The sequence below is a fragment of the Anser brachyrhynchus genome, assembly GCF_964034855.1.
Source record: "Anser brachyrhynchus genome assembly, chromosome: 27".
NCBI classification, from domain to species: Eukaryota; Metazoa; Chordata; class Aves; order Anseriformes; family Anatidae; genus Anser; species Anser brachyrhynchus.
The window spans coordinates 934,651-948,968 of NC_137720.1; the positions used below are offsets into that span (position 1 = coordinate 934,651).

Here is a 14,318-nt window from a genome sequence, read left to right on the forward strand (position 1 = left end):
TGCCCCAAGGTGCGGCTCCTGTTCTTGTCTCGCCTGTTGAACTCCTGGGCTGGCTGCGTGCGCGGGTCCCTGGGCAGCGAGCTGGACCTGACCTGGGGAGGAGCTGGGAAAGCAATTAGAGTCTCTCCCTGCCTGCTAATTCAAAGGGATTTTTTTTTCTTTTTTCTTTTTGATTGTGTCCAACAACATGGAAAAATGTGAATGATGCGGATCAAAAAGAGGAACCGGGAAGCTTAACCTCTGGCTTGTGAGCTGTCGGACCAGTGGCTCGGGAGGGAGAAGCCAAATGTCAGACACATGATGCCTGTACTGCTGCATTTAGGGGTTTGTTGTTATTATTATTATTTCTTTAATGGACAGGAAATAATAATAGCACTTAAATCACAAGATCCTTTAAGCTTTCACGGTGACCTTTTCCAGTGCCCTGTGTCACTGGTAGGGGCACAAGTGCCAGCAGGAGGCTCTGCCACTGCAGCTGGGAAGGGAGAGGGGCTCCTCCCTTGTGGCAGCCCCTCATTGCACCATGGCTCTTTCCTGGGGAGGGGAAGGTGCCTGGGGACGGTGCTGGGACCACGTAGCAGTCACCCCAAGGTCACCGCATCACCCCTTACAGCCCCTGCCCTGGCGCTGCAGCCCCCTAGCTGGCAGAGCGGAGACCATTTTACTTCCAGGGTAACATGAGAGGCGGCGTTCCCATGCTGGCTGTGCCTCTGCCTGTTAGCACGCAGCCCTGTATCTCTATTTCTGACTGGCCCTTCACAGTTGGGAGGATGCAGTTCAGACTTTTGCAATTAGCTCTTGGCCAGCTCTGCGGGCTGCTGTGCCGTCCCTGGTAAACACCGGCCGTCTGCTGCTCCTTCCAGGGAGCTCTTGCGAGGAAGCATTCTGCAGTCTTAAATCAACCCATAAATCATGCACTTCACTGCGGCTTCCTTTCTACCCCTTGATGTTCACCTCTCTTCTCTTGGCCAACGTTTCCCCCTCTGCCCCGCTCAGCCGGGTGCCCGTGGCAGGGCTGGTCCCTCTGTCCTCCCTCATCGCCGCCGTGCCGGCTGCCGCAGCGCCATGGCACAGTGGGGCCCGTGCTGATGGGAGATGTGCTGGGGGTGCCCAGCCTGCACCAGGCACACGTCCCCAGCACAGGCAGCACCCGGCTGGCACCGGCTGTGCGGCGTTTCTCAAAGCAGGAGCATCGAGGCTGCGTTTAGGGCTGCGGCTGCAGAATAGATGCAAGCGAGTGCCACGGGAGAACGGGGGTACCCACGTCTCTGCTCTTCCTTTTGTTGCCCTCCTGGCCTTCCCAATTTCCTTTCAGTTCTCTAACTCCAGCTTATTTTCTGATTTATGATCAAAATTATACAGTGACCGAGGAGTGAAATCAGGACACTTTATAAAACATTTAATTGCATTTCATAACCTCTTTCCATAAACCATCCACGGCATGTTTATAAACTTCCCATATCTTGTTTCCTGACTCTCACAGCAAACGTCCTGGCAGCGCCGCGTGCTGCAGAGCAGCGGCTGCGGTACCTGGGGCAGCACAAAACGGAGCTGCAGCGATGAGGGAGCTTGGGCTGCTGCACTGAGCTCGGAGCAGAGAAGGGCTTTCCTGGGGATGGGAGGGGATTGGAATTTGGGAACTTGGATGAAAAGTAACAACGTTTTCTCAGGCTAAATTCCTGTTTTCCAAAGATATAGATCAAGATGAAATAACCCTCTGTGAACTGCGGAGGCATCGACATCGTTGCAGCCAAATGGTGCTCCTGGGAGGATCTGGGGAGAGCTGCTCTGGGCAAGGTCAGTGCACACAATCTGACGGCTTCCGCGCGCGCCTGGGCTCTGCTCAGGCCCATGGCCGTCGTCCTCACGCTTCGGCTGGTGGCGAGGGCAGGGCCGTGGGGGGCCAGCCCCATCCCCAACCGCGGGGCCGCAGCCGCAGTGGCTGAAGCGCGAGGGCACGGGCGTGCCGGAGGAGTGCCATCAGTCTGCTCAGCAGCCTCGCTGAAGTCGTGCCGTGTCACACATGAGGCCTTGATAAATCCCTACTGTTTTTTGCTGTTTAGAGGATTGCTGTAGCTATCCAATTTCACTGCTTGTTTGTTTGTTTTTAGCTCAATATAAGCAAACTGGAGATTGCAACGTCCTCAGCAAAGCGCCTGACTCACATGGAGGAGTTTTTCCACACAAAAAGTAATGGTTTCATGCCCCAGGATGTGAAATGTGGACAGAAAAATTTTATCCAGAAGGTCAACAACTTTTAACTTTCAGCAGTTCACATTCAAGCCGCTTTCCCAGGAAGTTCAGCTCCTGCCGCGCCAGGGCGGCTGCAGCCTTCGCAGCACCAGGGTTTGGCTCTGCACGACGGGGGCTGCCGCGGCTGCCTCTGCCTGGAGCCCAGCCTCGCCCCCCGTGAGTGGTGCTGGTGCAGGGCCGGGTGGGCGGCTGTAGGGGGACAGCCTCGGGTCTGGGTCCTGGCTGCCCACGGTGCCGGGCACGGCTTGGCTAGGGCAGCTCGAGCACCGCGCTGCGCCGACAGCGCTGCGGTAAGGCTGTAACATTATCACCAGCAAATGGCCCTCAGTGTGTTACTTATAGGAAACAGAAAAAACAAACAAACCCTGAATAATAGCCCAAACATCTTTTGTGGGACTTACAGCTTTCTAACTTTATTTAAAAAAAGAAGGAAAAAAGTAAATTTTCCCTGTCGGAGAATTGCTATCATCACGCAATGGCACTTAGGAATATTATAAACAACTGTGTCAGTTTATAAGGCTAAAGACATTTTTTCTGGGGCTCACACAAGCTTTCCTTTCCACAGCAGATCATCGTCACCGGGGGTTGCGAAGCCTGGTGGATGGCACGTCCGCGGGCCCCGCTGGGTGCAGGGTCGCGTTCCACCCGCTGACAGCCCTTCGCCCCGTGACCTGCAAGTAAGGGATTGTTGGAGGATTTTGTTCTGGCACCAGTGCTTCCCGTTGGTGCTACAGTTCCTCCCAAAGCTCCCTGTGCAGCCAGCTCTTGCAGCCCCCAGACGGGACGTGTCAGTCTGTGTCCCTTCCTCCATGGCGCCCATGGGTGCGGGTGGCTGCGGTGGGCTGCCTCCTCACCAGGACCCCAGAGCTGCGGCTCTGCCCCTGGGACACCGCAGCAAACCCCTCGTTCTCTCCCCAGGCTGGTCCCCACTTTCTCCCAGGTCAGCTCTTTCTCTGCTGTAGCCCCGTCACAGGGCAGCTGTAAATCAAAGCCCAGGCCCACGTGGCCAGGCTTCGCGCAGCCGGAGGGGCAGAGCCCTGCGCGTTGCTCTTGTTGTCGGCCTTCCTGCTGTCTCCTTATGGCTCCCTGTGCAGGCACAGCTGCTGGCGAGGGCCTTCTCCCCACCACAGCGCACGGCACTGTGCCGCCAGCACGAGGGCTCCGGGCACCTCTCGGCATGGGGCATCCTCCCGGCTCCGTGTGTGCTGCGCTCGGGGGGGAACCCGCCTGCTCCAGGGCTGCGGGAGGACCTCCCCAATTTTATGTCTTGTTTCGCAGCCCTGGACACACAAAATATGTGCTCTAGCTGGGTTACTGGCGCTTGCTTTCACCTCTGCAGCCCCTCACCTGGCAGCCGGAGCGTGTAAGGCGCACCCTGCACCCTCGCTGTAGCTGCAGAAGATTTATAAGAGCGGTACGTGACTGACAGATAAGGGACTCCCACAGAGCGAAGACGAGCGCGAGGGAACCAGAAAGCTGTATGTTTGGACTTGATTCAAGGAATTCGGAGCCCCTCTTGTTCAGGCAGGTTCGAATAGAAAATTTGCCAAATCAACCTAACACCATAAAAATGTTTCTTGAGAAAAGGCTGGGGCAGAGCTGGGTTTTAAAAAAACCCCACTACCCAAAGCTCTGTGTCCCACCCTGGTATTTATGACATGCACATGGATGCTGTTGATAGCAGAGATGTTTTTGTAAGTCAATAAAACGGAAAAAGATTCCACTTTGTTAAGAGGAGTGGTTACTTTGAACAAATTGAGAGCAATGAAGGAGATCATTCCATTGTTTTAAGATTTCCATAACTCACTGTGCTTAAGCGCATAAAAATGTAGACATTTTGGCAATAAAGTTTGGGTAATTTTTGACAATGAATCAAAAATCTCTCCCTCTTGCTGCCCTCCCCCTTTTCCCTTTTGTTGTTCCTGAAGGCAGCTGCCCCCCTCCCACCCCCCCCATGTTCCACCCTCTCCACCCCATGTCCTCATGAACGGAAAAATGTCTTCAGCAGAAACCTCCCAGCTTTTAATTTTCTAATCTGCAGCATCTGTGCCCAGCCCCTTGGCTCCCACGGTCTGTGGGGTTGTGTTTGCTGGGAGGTCACGCACAAGGCTACGGGCAGGTTCTGCGCTGCTCCAGGGGCAAAGCCGCGGCACGGCCACCCCTGCGCTCCCGTGCGGCCGGGTCCCTGAGCGTCGGACCCCGACTGCTGCTGCCCGCTGAGGGCTGGGGGCAGCCAGGGTGCCGGGAGCTGGAGGCGAAGCGATGCTGCTGCGGTTGGCAAGGGGGCACAGCTCCCTGTGCCGGCACCGCTGCTGCACTGCGGCCGCCTGCCCCCCCTTGGTGTCCTTAACCCGTGCACGGAGCTGGCAGGGGGACCAGGCTGGTGTTCTGACTTGGAGAGATCAGGTTTTGGTGGTGGTGGTCTTTGGTGTTTTCTTGTTTTTCTTTGTTTGTTTGTTTTGTTACTTTGTTGTGGTTTGTGGGTGGGTTTGGTTTGGGTTTGTTGGCTTGTTTTTTTTTATTTTTTTGTTTTAAATGTTGCAGGGATGAACTACCTGAGCCCTGTGCTCTATGCAGTCACGGGGGTCTCCCTAAGCTATGTACCCATGCAGGAAGCCCCGGCCTCATCCTGGGCAGCCTGGGGGCAGCAGCAGGAGGCACCCAGCAGCTTGCGGGCCATCCGCTACCCCCAGTGCAGGGCGCGGGTCCTGCAGTGGCCCCATTCCCCATGCTGCAGTTGGGGTGGGCGGCCCTGGTCCTGTCCCTGTCCTCACCTCTGCCTGTGGAGGCCTTGCACTGCAGGGGAGCTCCTACAGGTGCCGGGGGTGTCTCGTGTCTGTCCTGGTCCGAGGTGGGACCACGCAGTGCCAGCACCGCACCTCTGCTGCGTGTCTGCGCCTCTGCTGGCACTCCTGGGCCGGCTCCTCCCCGCTGTTTGTGTGAGGGGCCACGTTTTGAGTGCAAATATTTTCCATGAAGAGCAGAACTGTTTAGGTGAATAAACATTGTTTTGTCAACATCTAATTTTCGCTGGGAAACCAGTTTCCTGGACGGGTTGGGAGGGGGGGTGGCACTGCGTGTCCAGGGAGCCGCCCACAGCCCCAGCACCGGTGAGCGGGTGGGGGGGGGGGGGGGGCGCAGCTGCCTGCTGCCATGGGCTGGTGGCCCTGCACTGTACCGTGGCACAGCACAGCACGTCAAACCCTACTGCACTGCTCCGCACCAAACTGCCCCGCATTGCAATAACCCAACCCGCACTGCGCCGCGTCACACCAAACGGCGCCGTGCCACTTCAGCCTGCAGTGCACTGCCGCTCACCAAACGGCACAGTACCACACTGTGCCAACCTGCAGCCCACCAAACAGCACCACATCCCACCAACCAGCGCCACATGGCACCAAATGGCACTGTGCCACACCTCAATGCACTGGATCGCACCAAACTGCATCGCCCTGGATGACACCGCCCTGCCGCAGAGCTCAGCAAATTGCACTGCAGTGCAGCAGCTCACACCGCGCTTCACCAGCTTGCACCAAATGTCACCACATTGCATCAGATCGCACCAAACTGTACCAGCTCTCACCAAACTTTACCGCACTTCACCACATCTCACCGAACTGCACCGGATCTCACCGAACTTTGCCAGATTGCACCAAACTTTGCTGCATTGCACCAGATCTCACCAAACTGCACTGCATTGCACTGGATCTCACCAAGCTGCACCGGATCTCACCAAACTGCACCGCATTGCACCGGATCTCACCAAACTTTGCCGGATCACACCAAATTTCACCACACTTCACCAAACTATATCACACTTCACCGGATCTCACCAACCTGCACCACATTGTGCCGGCTCTTACCAAACTGCACCACACTTCACCAAACTGCACCAAATCGGATGGCACGGCAGCAGCTCTCACCATGCGGCGCCGCGTCACACAGCTGGCTGTGCGAGTGCACTGGTGCCAGCGTTTGTACGCAAACCAGCGAGGTTGCCAAAAGCCACCTGGCTGTGACCAAGTGCCACCGCCACAGGCCTGACGTGCAACGCAGCTGAAAAGGCTGGAGCATGTTTGTTAGTGTTAATCATGACTGACATTATGAGAACCAGATGATGGTGGAGCCAGGAATGCACTCGCCCATTAGTCACTTCAGATAAATACAGTCATCTGTTTTAGCAATATGAGGGCTTCAGAGATTAGCCAAGAGGCGCAGGCACACACGCTCGCACTCGTCAGGAAAATTGCAGTAACCTGGGCTGGACACAGGGCAGGCAATACAAGGCCAAGTGTGACGTGCACGTGTTGGGCCGTGGTTACAGCTCGTGTTGTGCTTTTACTTGGTGCTCAGGCTGCCCCTGCGGGACGGTGGCCACAGCGCTGCCCCTGCTGCACCCAGCGCCCAGCCTGGCTGCGGAGCAGGGACCAGCCGGGCTGCAGCGCGCCCGGGGCTGGCGCTTGGTGACCGTGACAGTGCTAGCACCGAGCCAGGGCTCTCAGGATGCCTCACGGCTGAAGCATGCAGTATTCTTGTTTCCACCCATGTGCTCGACAAAAACAAAGGGCGAGCGTGACAGCAGCCTGCCACGGCCTGGTGCAGCCCCAGCCATCCTGAGCTGCTCGCCCCAGCCCCTTCCTCCTCCCCTGGGGCTGCAGCAGCCATGCCCGGGGCTGGTGGTGCTGCCTGCCCGCTGCTCCCGGGCTGGCCCTCACCCTGCATCACTTGCACTTCTTTCCCCCCCCCCCCCTTTTTTTTTTCAGTGAACAACTTTATTTCCCACTTTGACATTTACCAGACACACCTGGGAGCCTGCCTGCCAGAAGGAGAAATGGCACAAGAGGAAATACATCTTCACAGCCTTGAGAAAGGAGAGGTTTGGAATCCGAGTCCGTAAACACCGTTGCTGCGCAGTGAGCAAACCCAGAGCAGGTTGTGCTCTGGAGAGTGTAACCCCACCTCCTCTGCTCCTTTTCTGAATTAAACAATAGGAGAAGCAGACTGCGCTCATCCTTCTCTGACTGGACGCTGATGGTTTAGGGATGCTGTCCTAAGAGCAAGCACCTGCCCCCCCCCCCCCCCCCCCCATCAGCTGGGGAGGAATCTCTGGCCTGCAAAAATCCCCCTCACTGACTCCTTGGGAAACTTTTCACTTGTGACCCCCTGAGCCTGAAGGTGAACACACACAGCTCTGAGCTGGGCTTTGGCTGTCTGGGACCCGCAGGACAACCTAAGGAACCGCACCAGTTCCTCTGGGTGCTGGTGACCATGGCCTCCTGGGCAGCCCCAGAGCTGGCACCGAGCACTCTCAAAATTCACCGTGGTGGGCACGGCCCCTGGGGCAGGAGCCAACTCCCCGGGCAGGACCCGGGCCCCAGAACACCGGGCACAGTGGGCAGGCAGCACAGCAGCTTCCCCAGGGGCTGCAGTGGTGCTGAGGGCCCGGCCTCCCCTTGCTCGCCGCAGCGCGTGGGGTCACCGCCTGCGCGGCCAGATCCAGTTTCCGCCTCTCTGCCTCCATCAGCCTCGGGCACAGTGATGCCGTGGGCGGGGAGGTGGCCATGCAGCGGGTGCATTAGCAGCCACCCGTGTGAAATCCCTCCAGCACCGAGCCCGGCGCCTGCTGTGCTGAGCAGAGCCCAGGGCAAAGCTCTTCGCTCGCTGCCTGGCTCCACCGCCGTTGGGCAGCGCCGCAGCCCCTGCAGTGACCGCGGTGAGTGCAGGGGCAGAGCGGAGCCCAGCCAGGACGTGGTGTGTGCTGGAGAGCTGTGACTGCTCCGAGCGGTGCCTGTGTGCGAGGGCAGGGCTGCCGTCTGCAGCACCGTTCTTCCCGGCCATTTTTATCCTGGTTGTGCCCAGCTGCAGGAGCCTGCACACACGCTGCTCTTCCACCTCCGCATTTTGTCATGTCTTCCGGGCCGTAAATAGGGGTACTGGCAGGCAACATAAAAATAAATCTGTAAAAACATTGGTATTTTATTTTATAGTGGTCACAGCCTGATCTTGATTAAAGACCCTTCCCCATGTTGCTAGAGCAAATACCTGGTAAGGCAGGGCTGTCTCCTTCCGTGAGTTACACAGGTATGGAGCGTAATTTACTCTCCCCACATCTTCCACCTTCAAAACACAACAGCATTTTTCTGTGCCTGAAGTTGCCAAGATAACCCTGTGCATTTGTCACAGGCACATTTAAATGATAAATGTGACACCTCTGGGAGGAAGCACCGCCGGGTTGCTCTTCCCTGGTCACGCAGCCGCAGCACCACCCGCGCCGTCCTTCCCGGTGCAGGTTTTATCCCCTCACCTTTCTTTCCAACTCGCCGAGCAACAACTGTCATGTTTATACTCATTCCCTCCCCAAAGTCCTGTTCTACCTCAAGGATTAAGCTTTCATCCTTCATTATGAGTTTCTCCCCCAGGCAACATTTTCCAAGAAGAAAAAGGAATTTCTGGGATTTTGCTTTTAAGAGATTATGTTACTAAGCGTGTGTTTGTGCCCAGGTGAGGAGCTTTCCACACACACACGGGTGATTTGTCACAACCTGCGTCAACAGAGCGAGTGGCACGGCTCTTGCGAGGCAGCAATGTGGGGAGGAGGGTGCCTGGTCTCTGCTAGTGGTCGAGCTGCCCGTGTCCCCAGGGTGCCCGTCACCAGCCCCATACCGACCACGCTGTGAGCAGCCACTTCACTCTCCTCTCTGGCACCGCCACACTGCTCCAGGGCCGCTCCTCTCAGAAGGACGGGTGCCAGGGCGCATCACCAGGGCTGCAGCGAAGGAGGAGGCTCAGCCCCACTCATCTGGGGGGTCACTGCTGCGGTCACACAGCTTGAGCCAGAATCCCCAGGCACTGGTGCTCGCTGCCCGAGGCCGATGCTGCAGCATCCTTTGCAGTGCTTCAGTTCTCTCCATCCCCAGCGGCGTTGTGACCTACCCATGCTGCTCACACCCAGCGGAGCTGGGAGCAGCGCTGCCGCCACCTCCTGCTCCTGCCTGGGGAGCCCCGGTGCCGCTGTGCTCCCGTCTGGCCGGCCGGGAACCCTCCGCCACTCGCGAGGAGCGCACACCGTGCCGGGAGGCTTGGCAGTACGGACAGATATTTGGCTGCACAGTAACTGCCGGACGAGGCTGTGCTTTCCTTGGCTACAGCTCTTGTTATTAAGTCTTTTCTGGGAGCTCATCTAAGACCAACAAATTAACATAAGGGAAACATGATAGCTAACGGCAACCCACCAAAATAATCCGAACCTGTGGTTACAACGGGGAGGGCAAACACAGCCTAGAAAGAATAACTGCAGCATGCTTAGCTTCAGCGCCGCGGCTGCCGCTGCTCAGAGCCGAGCCCGGCTTCGCCAGGAAAAGCCGTCGGCAGCGGAAGGTCAGGTGCAGCCTGCAACACGCGCAGCCTCCGGGGCCCCCCGCCCGCCCCAGCCCCGGGACGCAGCCGGCCGGGAGCCCGCCGGGGCTCGCACCCCACCCAGCTCCGCAGACACTTGGACCGCGGACGCGGGGCGATGAGCAACGGCCGGGCCCGGTGAGTCACCGCGCTGAGTCAGATGCTGCTCGTCCTCCCGCATTAAATAGCGCTTCTTCCACATGTTCTGGGGGACGACACGAAGATATGTTCCTAGAGAGATAAGCAGCTTTTCCGTTGCTTTGACTGTAGCCATTGCATGTAATAATCAAGGAGCGGTAATTGATGATTGCTTACTCTGGGTGCTCAAGCACGGCCGACGTGCTGTCGTGCTGCCAGAGCATCAGGCCATAACCCTGCTGTTGTGAAATTAAACAATTACCAGATTCTCCACTGCTTTTTGATAAATTGTTCTTAACTCTCTTTTAAAAGTCAATAAATAAAAATAGTAGACTCTGCTCCTCCCCAAGAGATGCTCGGCTTGAACATCCAGGCACAAAAACACACTTTCTTCTACAGAAACCTCCCCGGAGTTCCTGATGGCACAGTGCCCTGCGGAACTCAAACACAAAGGGTAAAGCACATCAGAAAGACTCATAAATCCAGAGGCAGCCCAAGCACATGTAGCCGGCAGAGCCCTGCCAAAACGTGCATAACAGTAGGTATGTATCACACACAGACACACACCACCGTGGGTATTAAGGAGCCTAAATCTGATTAAAGCCTTTCTACCCCCCACCAATGGTCAATTCCATAAAACAGCTCACCCAGGAGACTGAATTCATTTCATCCCCAAAGTCTAATTAAAGCCATTAGTGTATTCCTTGTCTTTCTGATAAGATCAAAGCATTCCAAGAGCCAGTCATTACCTTATTTTCAAGACAATTATACAACATCTAGCATCGATTTATTCTGCCTCCAGCTGTACACATTTATCTCTGTCTATCATCGCATAATCTGCGCCATCAGACACAACAAGAGCGCGGCTATCAGCTGACAAGGGCTCGGACTCGCCTTGGTGGGTTTCTTTTTCACCCTCGACTGCAAGTGAACATCAGAGGCAGCGCTGGGTGCCCGGGGCCGTGTCCCCAGACGCCAGCCGGGGAGCAGCCGGATGCCCACTGCCACCTGCAAAGCGGCCGCGCAGGTCCCCTCCGCACCCATCCCGCAGGGCTCCCTGCTGCTTGGGGCGTCCTTCCCGATTCAGCTCCCTGCAGCCCCTCTCAGCCCCCACGTAAGCAGCCAGGTACCTTTGTTTCATAAAGCTGCTCTGATCCTTCTAAACCTGATCTCAGCCTGATCCCCCTGAACAGGCACCGTGTGGCAGGAACGGCTGCGCCCTGCATGCCCGAGGCGTGCTGCCACCCCGCTTACAGCACCCGCAGGCCCCCGACGCTTCACAGGGAAGCGGCCACCGGGGCTCTGGGTGCTGTGACCACGACGCCACAGCCGTGCTCTGGGCAGGGGCCCCGCAAGCATCCAGCAGTGGTGCGATGCTCCTGCTCCAACCCTCCTTTAGGGATGCTCTCTGCATTGTGACCATCTACCAGCCGAAGACAAACCCACATTTCCTCTAGACCAGCGAGGAAAGACCAGCTCCTGGCCATGCCCTTCCCCCTGCCCGCCGGGTCCCTGCAGCACCCAGCCCCACGCGGTGCTGGATAGGGTTGTGATGGGAGCCCACCGCCGAACCCAGGCACTCGCCGGGCCCTGCCCTGTGCCGAAGCAGGGCTGTGCACGCACAGGGTGCCTTCCCCTCGCATAAACACATCTCCAGCAGCTCACCGCCCCTGCGAGAGCAGAGCTGTGAATTTTCATCTCTCAGCTAATCAACTCGCCTGCTAGTCCAAACTTGTCAGGAGCTTTATCCCTGCCCTGCCAGCCCTCCTTCCAGCCCATGAGTGACAGAAGACGTTCCCATCCCTCCCCGAGACACATCCAGCTGCTACAAAAACAAACATCCTCCCGATGGCGACCCCTCCTCGTCAAACAGCCCTGACCCCGGTCCCACTGCCCGCCCGCCCCAGCGCTGCCCCCAGCCACCCTTACAATCACAGCGGCGCTGCGCCCGGCCGAGCATCCCGGCACAGTTAGCAAAAGGGCGATGTTTACCAGCGGGGACAGGAGAGTGGAGTTACCACCTAAGCTGGAAATTTATTAATGGCTGGTTCTCCCTGTTCCCCCCACCTCCGTGACAAAAGATTAATCACCTGGCAGAGCCTGCGCTGCCCGGGACGAGAGGCAGCTGTGGCAGCACCAGCTCCCCAGGCTGCCCGAGGGGACACAGTCACAGGCAGCCCCACAGCTCAGCTGCCCCCCACCCACCCTAACAGCTTCCCAAGCCTGCAGTGGGGCTGCATTTGCAGGGGGCTCAGCAGGGCTCAGGCAGGCTGCATGCCAAGGGCTCCCTACCTGGGAAGCTGCTGTGGTTTGATGGGGAAGGAGGGTCCCGGTCCTGCCCTCTGCGCTCACTCGGGTGGCCAGGCCCCACGGCTGTCTCGGTGCATTTTGTCACCGCTCTGCACCCCCAAGTGCCGTGGGTGCTGCGGTGGCACAGGCACAGCCTCCAAGCAGGGTTTGGTGCCGGTGGTGCACGAGCAGCCTAGTGGCTCCCAGGCACTGAAGCCCTTCAGAAACCTGGGGAGGACAAAGAGAAAACCTCACCAAGCACAGGGAAGCTCACAGCATCACCCTGGAAGACCGCTCCTGGTGGGGCTGCCCTGGAGAAAGGCACCCAGCAGAGAACATCTCAGTACTTGCGGCCGAGCCAGGGGAGCAGAGCCCTGCACAGCCAACGTGGGTGAGCCCTGCAGGACCCAGACCCACCTGAGAGCTGGGACCAGAGCACAGCAGCAGGGGACAGAGGCCTGCTGGAGCTGGAGTTGTGCAGCTCCAAGGAAGTACGTTTCAGCTGGATAGCCACCAGATCCTAATTAGATGAACCAAATCCCGTTTATGTTGCAATTATATCAGTATGAACACTGCTGTGGCCACATGCATTGACTTCATGAAGGCACTTCAGGGCCCTGTACCTGCAGGGCAAGAGCTCTCTGCAGCCCCAACCAGGAGAAGCTGCACGCAGAGGTGCAGGACAGTGCCAGGAAATACATCCCAGGTGCAGGAAGGAGAGGACTGACAGCCAGGAACGGGGCATTTCAGCCTCTGAATCTAGCCCTGTGCTTGCTACTTTCCCTGTCCCACAAGGGATTGCCCCCAACCCAATTCACCTGGAGCCTCTGACCTGCTGCTCTGATGGTCGTGGTAGCAGCTGACGGTGGGATGAGGCTGTGATGGTGGATGAGGCACTTGGATGGCTCCCCAGGGAATACCAGCAGCAGCGGTGGAGGCTGAAACACTAGGGCAGGAGAGCGGGGCGAGCAGATCTCAGCTTCTCGGCACATTTGCTTCCGTTAAACCTGTGGCACAAAGACTTCTCACAACCCTCAGCACCTGAAGCCTCCCCTGCCTGCATTCACCCTGGTGGGGGGGGAGAGCCAGGTCTGGCTTGGGGGTTGGGTTATGCAGACAGAGCACAGGCCCGTGGCTGGGACACCCCGAAGCCGATGCTGTGTGGTGGCCGCGCACCAAAGCAAAAGCAGCTTCTCCCCAGCAGAAACGCAGCGGGACAGCCGCCCTCCTGTGCCCGACACAGCCTCAGCCCCACGCCCCAAGGCAGCCCCCACGGGCTGCTCCCCTACCGCTACCCCAGGCTCTGCTCCCTGCCCGGGCACCCCCAGCCCACAAACGCTCCCTGCGGCACAGCACGGCGGGGGGCACCGCGCACACCTGGGTGCTGGGACAGCTTCTGGACCCCGCAGCGTGGGCTCACAGCCCCAGCAGAGGTGCAGACACGCAGCCACCCCCCCACGGCAGGCAAATAAATCGGCTCCGTCCTCCGCTGCCAATGAACTGCCCCAATCAAAGCACCTGCACCATGGGAGGAGCCGCCTGGCTTCGTTAAGCCGACTCATTTACAGCTTCTCGGGGTGCTTCTGTGCCGTTCTACCGGCACCCTCCCGCAGGGGACCCCCGGACGCCGCTCGCCCCCCCCCCCCCGCAGCCCCCACCTGGGGTCGCGCCGCCGCCAGCCCCGCCCCGCCCCGCCGCGGCCGCTCCCCGCTCCCCGGCCCCGCTCCCCGGGCGCCCCCTGGCGGCGGCGCGGCGCAGCGCAGCCTCCGGGCCCGGCAGCCCCGCGGCCGGACGGCGCCACCCCGCGGCCCGCGCCCGCTCCCCCCCCCCGCAGCGCCGGGGCCGCGCAGCCCGCGGCGGTTCTCGGTCCGGAGCCGGGGCTGAAGGACGGGAGGGGGCCGAGGGGCAGCCGGGGGCTGAGGGACGGGGGCTGCTGAAGGACAGCCGGGGGCTGAGGGCCGCCCCTGGGTGCTGCAGTAAGGGGGGGGCTCGGCCTTGGCGCCGTTCTGGGGGTGCTGCCGCGCCCCCACAATCTGGGCCAGGATTGCCCCAAGTGCCTTCGTTGCTTCGTCTCTCTCCATCCCTGGCGCTGCCACCATCTCCCCAGGCCGCTCGCTGCTCGCGGCAGCACCCACGGCGCCTGTCCCTGCGGGAGAGCCCTGCCCCTGCTCCAGCAGCTTCCACGCTTACCAGGAGCTGGGCTAACGCCAGCCCGCCGGCACAGCCCGCTTACAGCCATGAGG

At 59.0% G+C, this 14,318-nt stretch overlaps 1 protein-coding gene and 1 long non-coding RNA gene across 12 annotated transcripts in view; one reads left to right on the top strand and one right to left on the bottom strand.

The window, feature by feature from the left end:
* Positions 1–5,020, top strand: part of LOC308183399 (uncharacterized protein) — a 26,377-nt gene extending 21,357 nt beyond the window's left edge. For 6 of the 11 annotated variants that reach the window (XR_013942421.1, XR_013942422.1, XR_013942423.1 and 3 more), the window contains 4 exons: positions 220–324; positions 1,693–1,797; positions 2,112–2,930; positions 3,532–5,020. Coding sequence is in view for 5 of the 11 variants with exons in the window: in XM_080569424.1 (XP_080425550.1) it covers positions 1,693–1,797; positions 2,112–2,190; positions 2,269–2,408; positions 2,819–2,930; positions 3,532–3,559 (464 nt within the window). In the remaining 6 variants the exon portion in view is untranslated. The remainder of the gene's footprint in view (positions 1–219; positions 325–1,692; positions 1,798–2,111; positions 2,931–3,531) is intronic. The other 5 variants (XM_080569424.1, XM_080569428.1, XM_080569425.1 and 2 more) reach the window with 4 other exon arrangements.
* On the bottom strand, positions 2,789–13,584 carry LOC308183403. The gene is made up of 6 exons (XR_013942428.1): positions 13,453–13,584; positions 12,894–13,082; positions 12,079–12,303; positions 8,296–10,226; positions 6,177–8,210; positions 2,789–2,924 (listed from the first exon to the last, which is right to left on the bottom strand). It is a non-coding gene; the product is annotated as an uncharacterized lncRNA (long non-coding RNA).
* Positions 13,585–14,318: the final 734 nt, after the last annotated feature.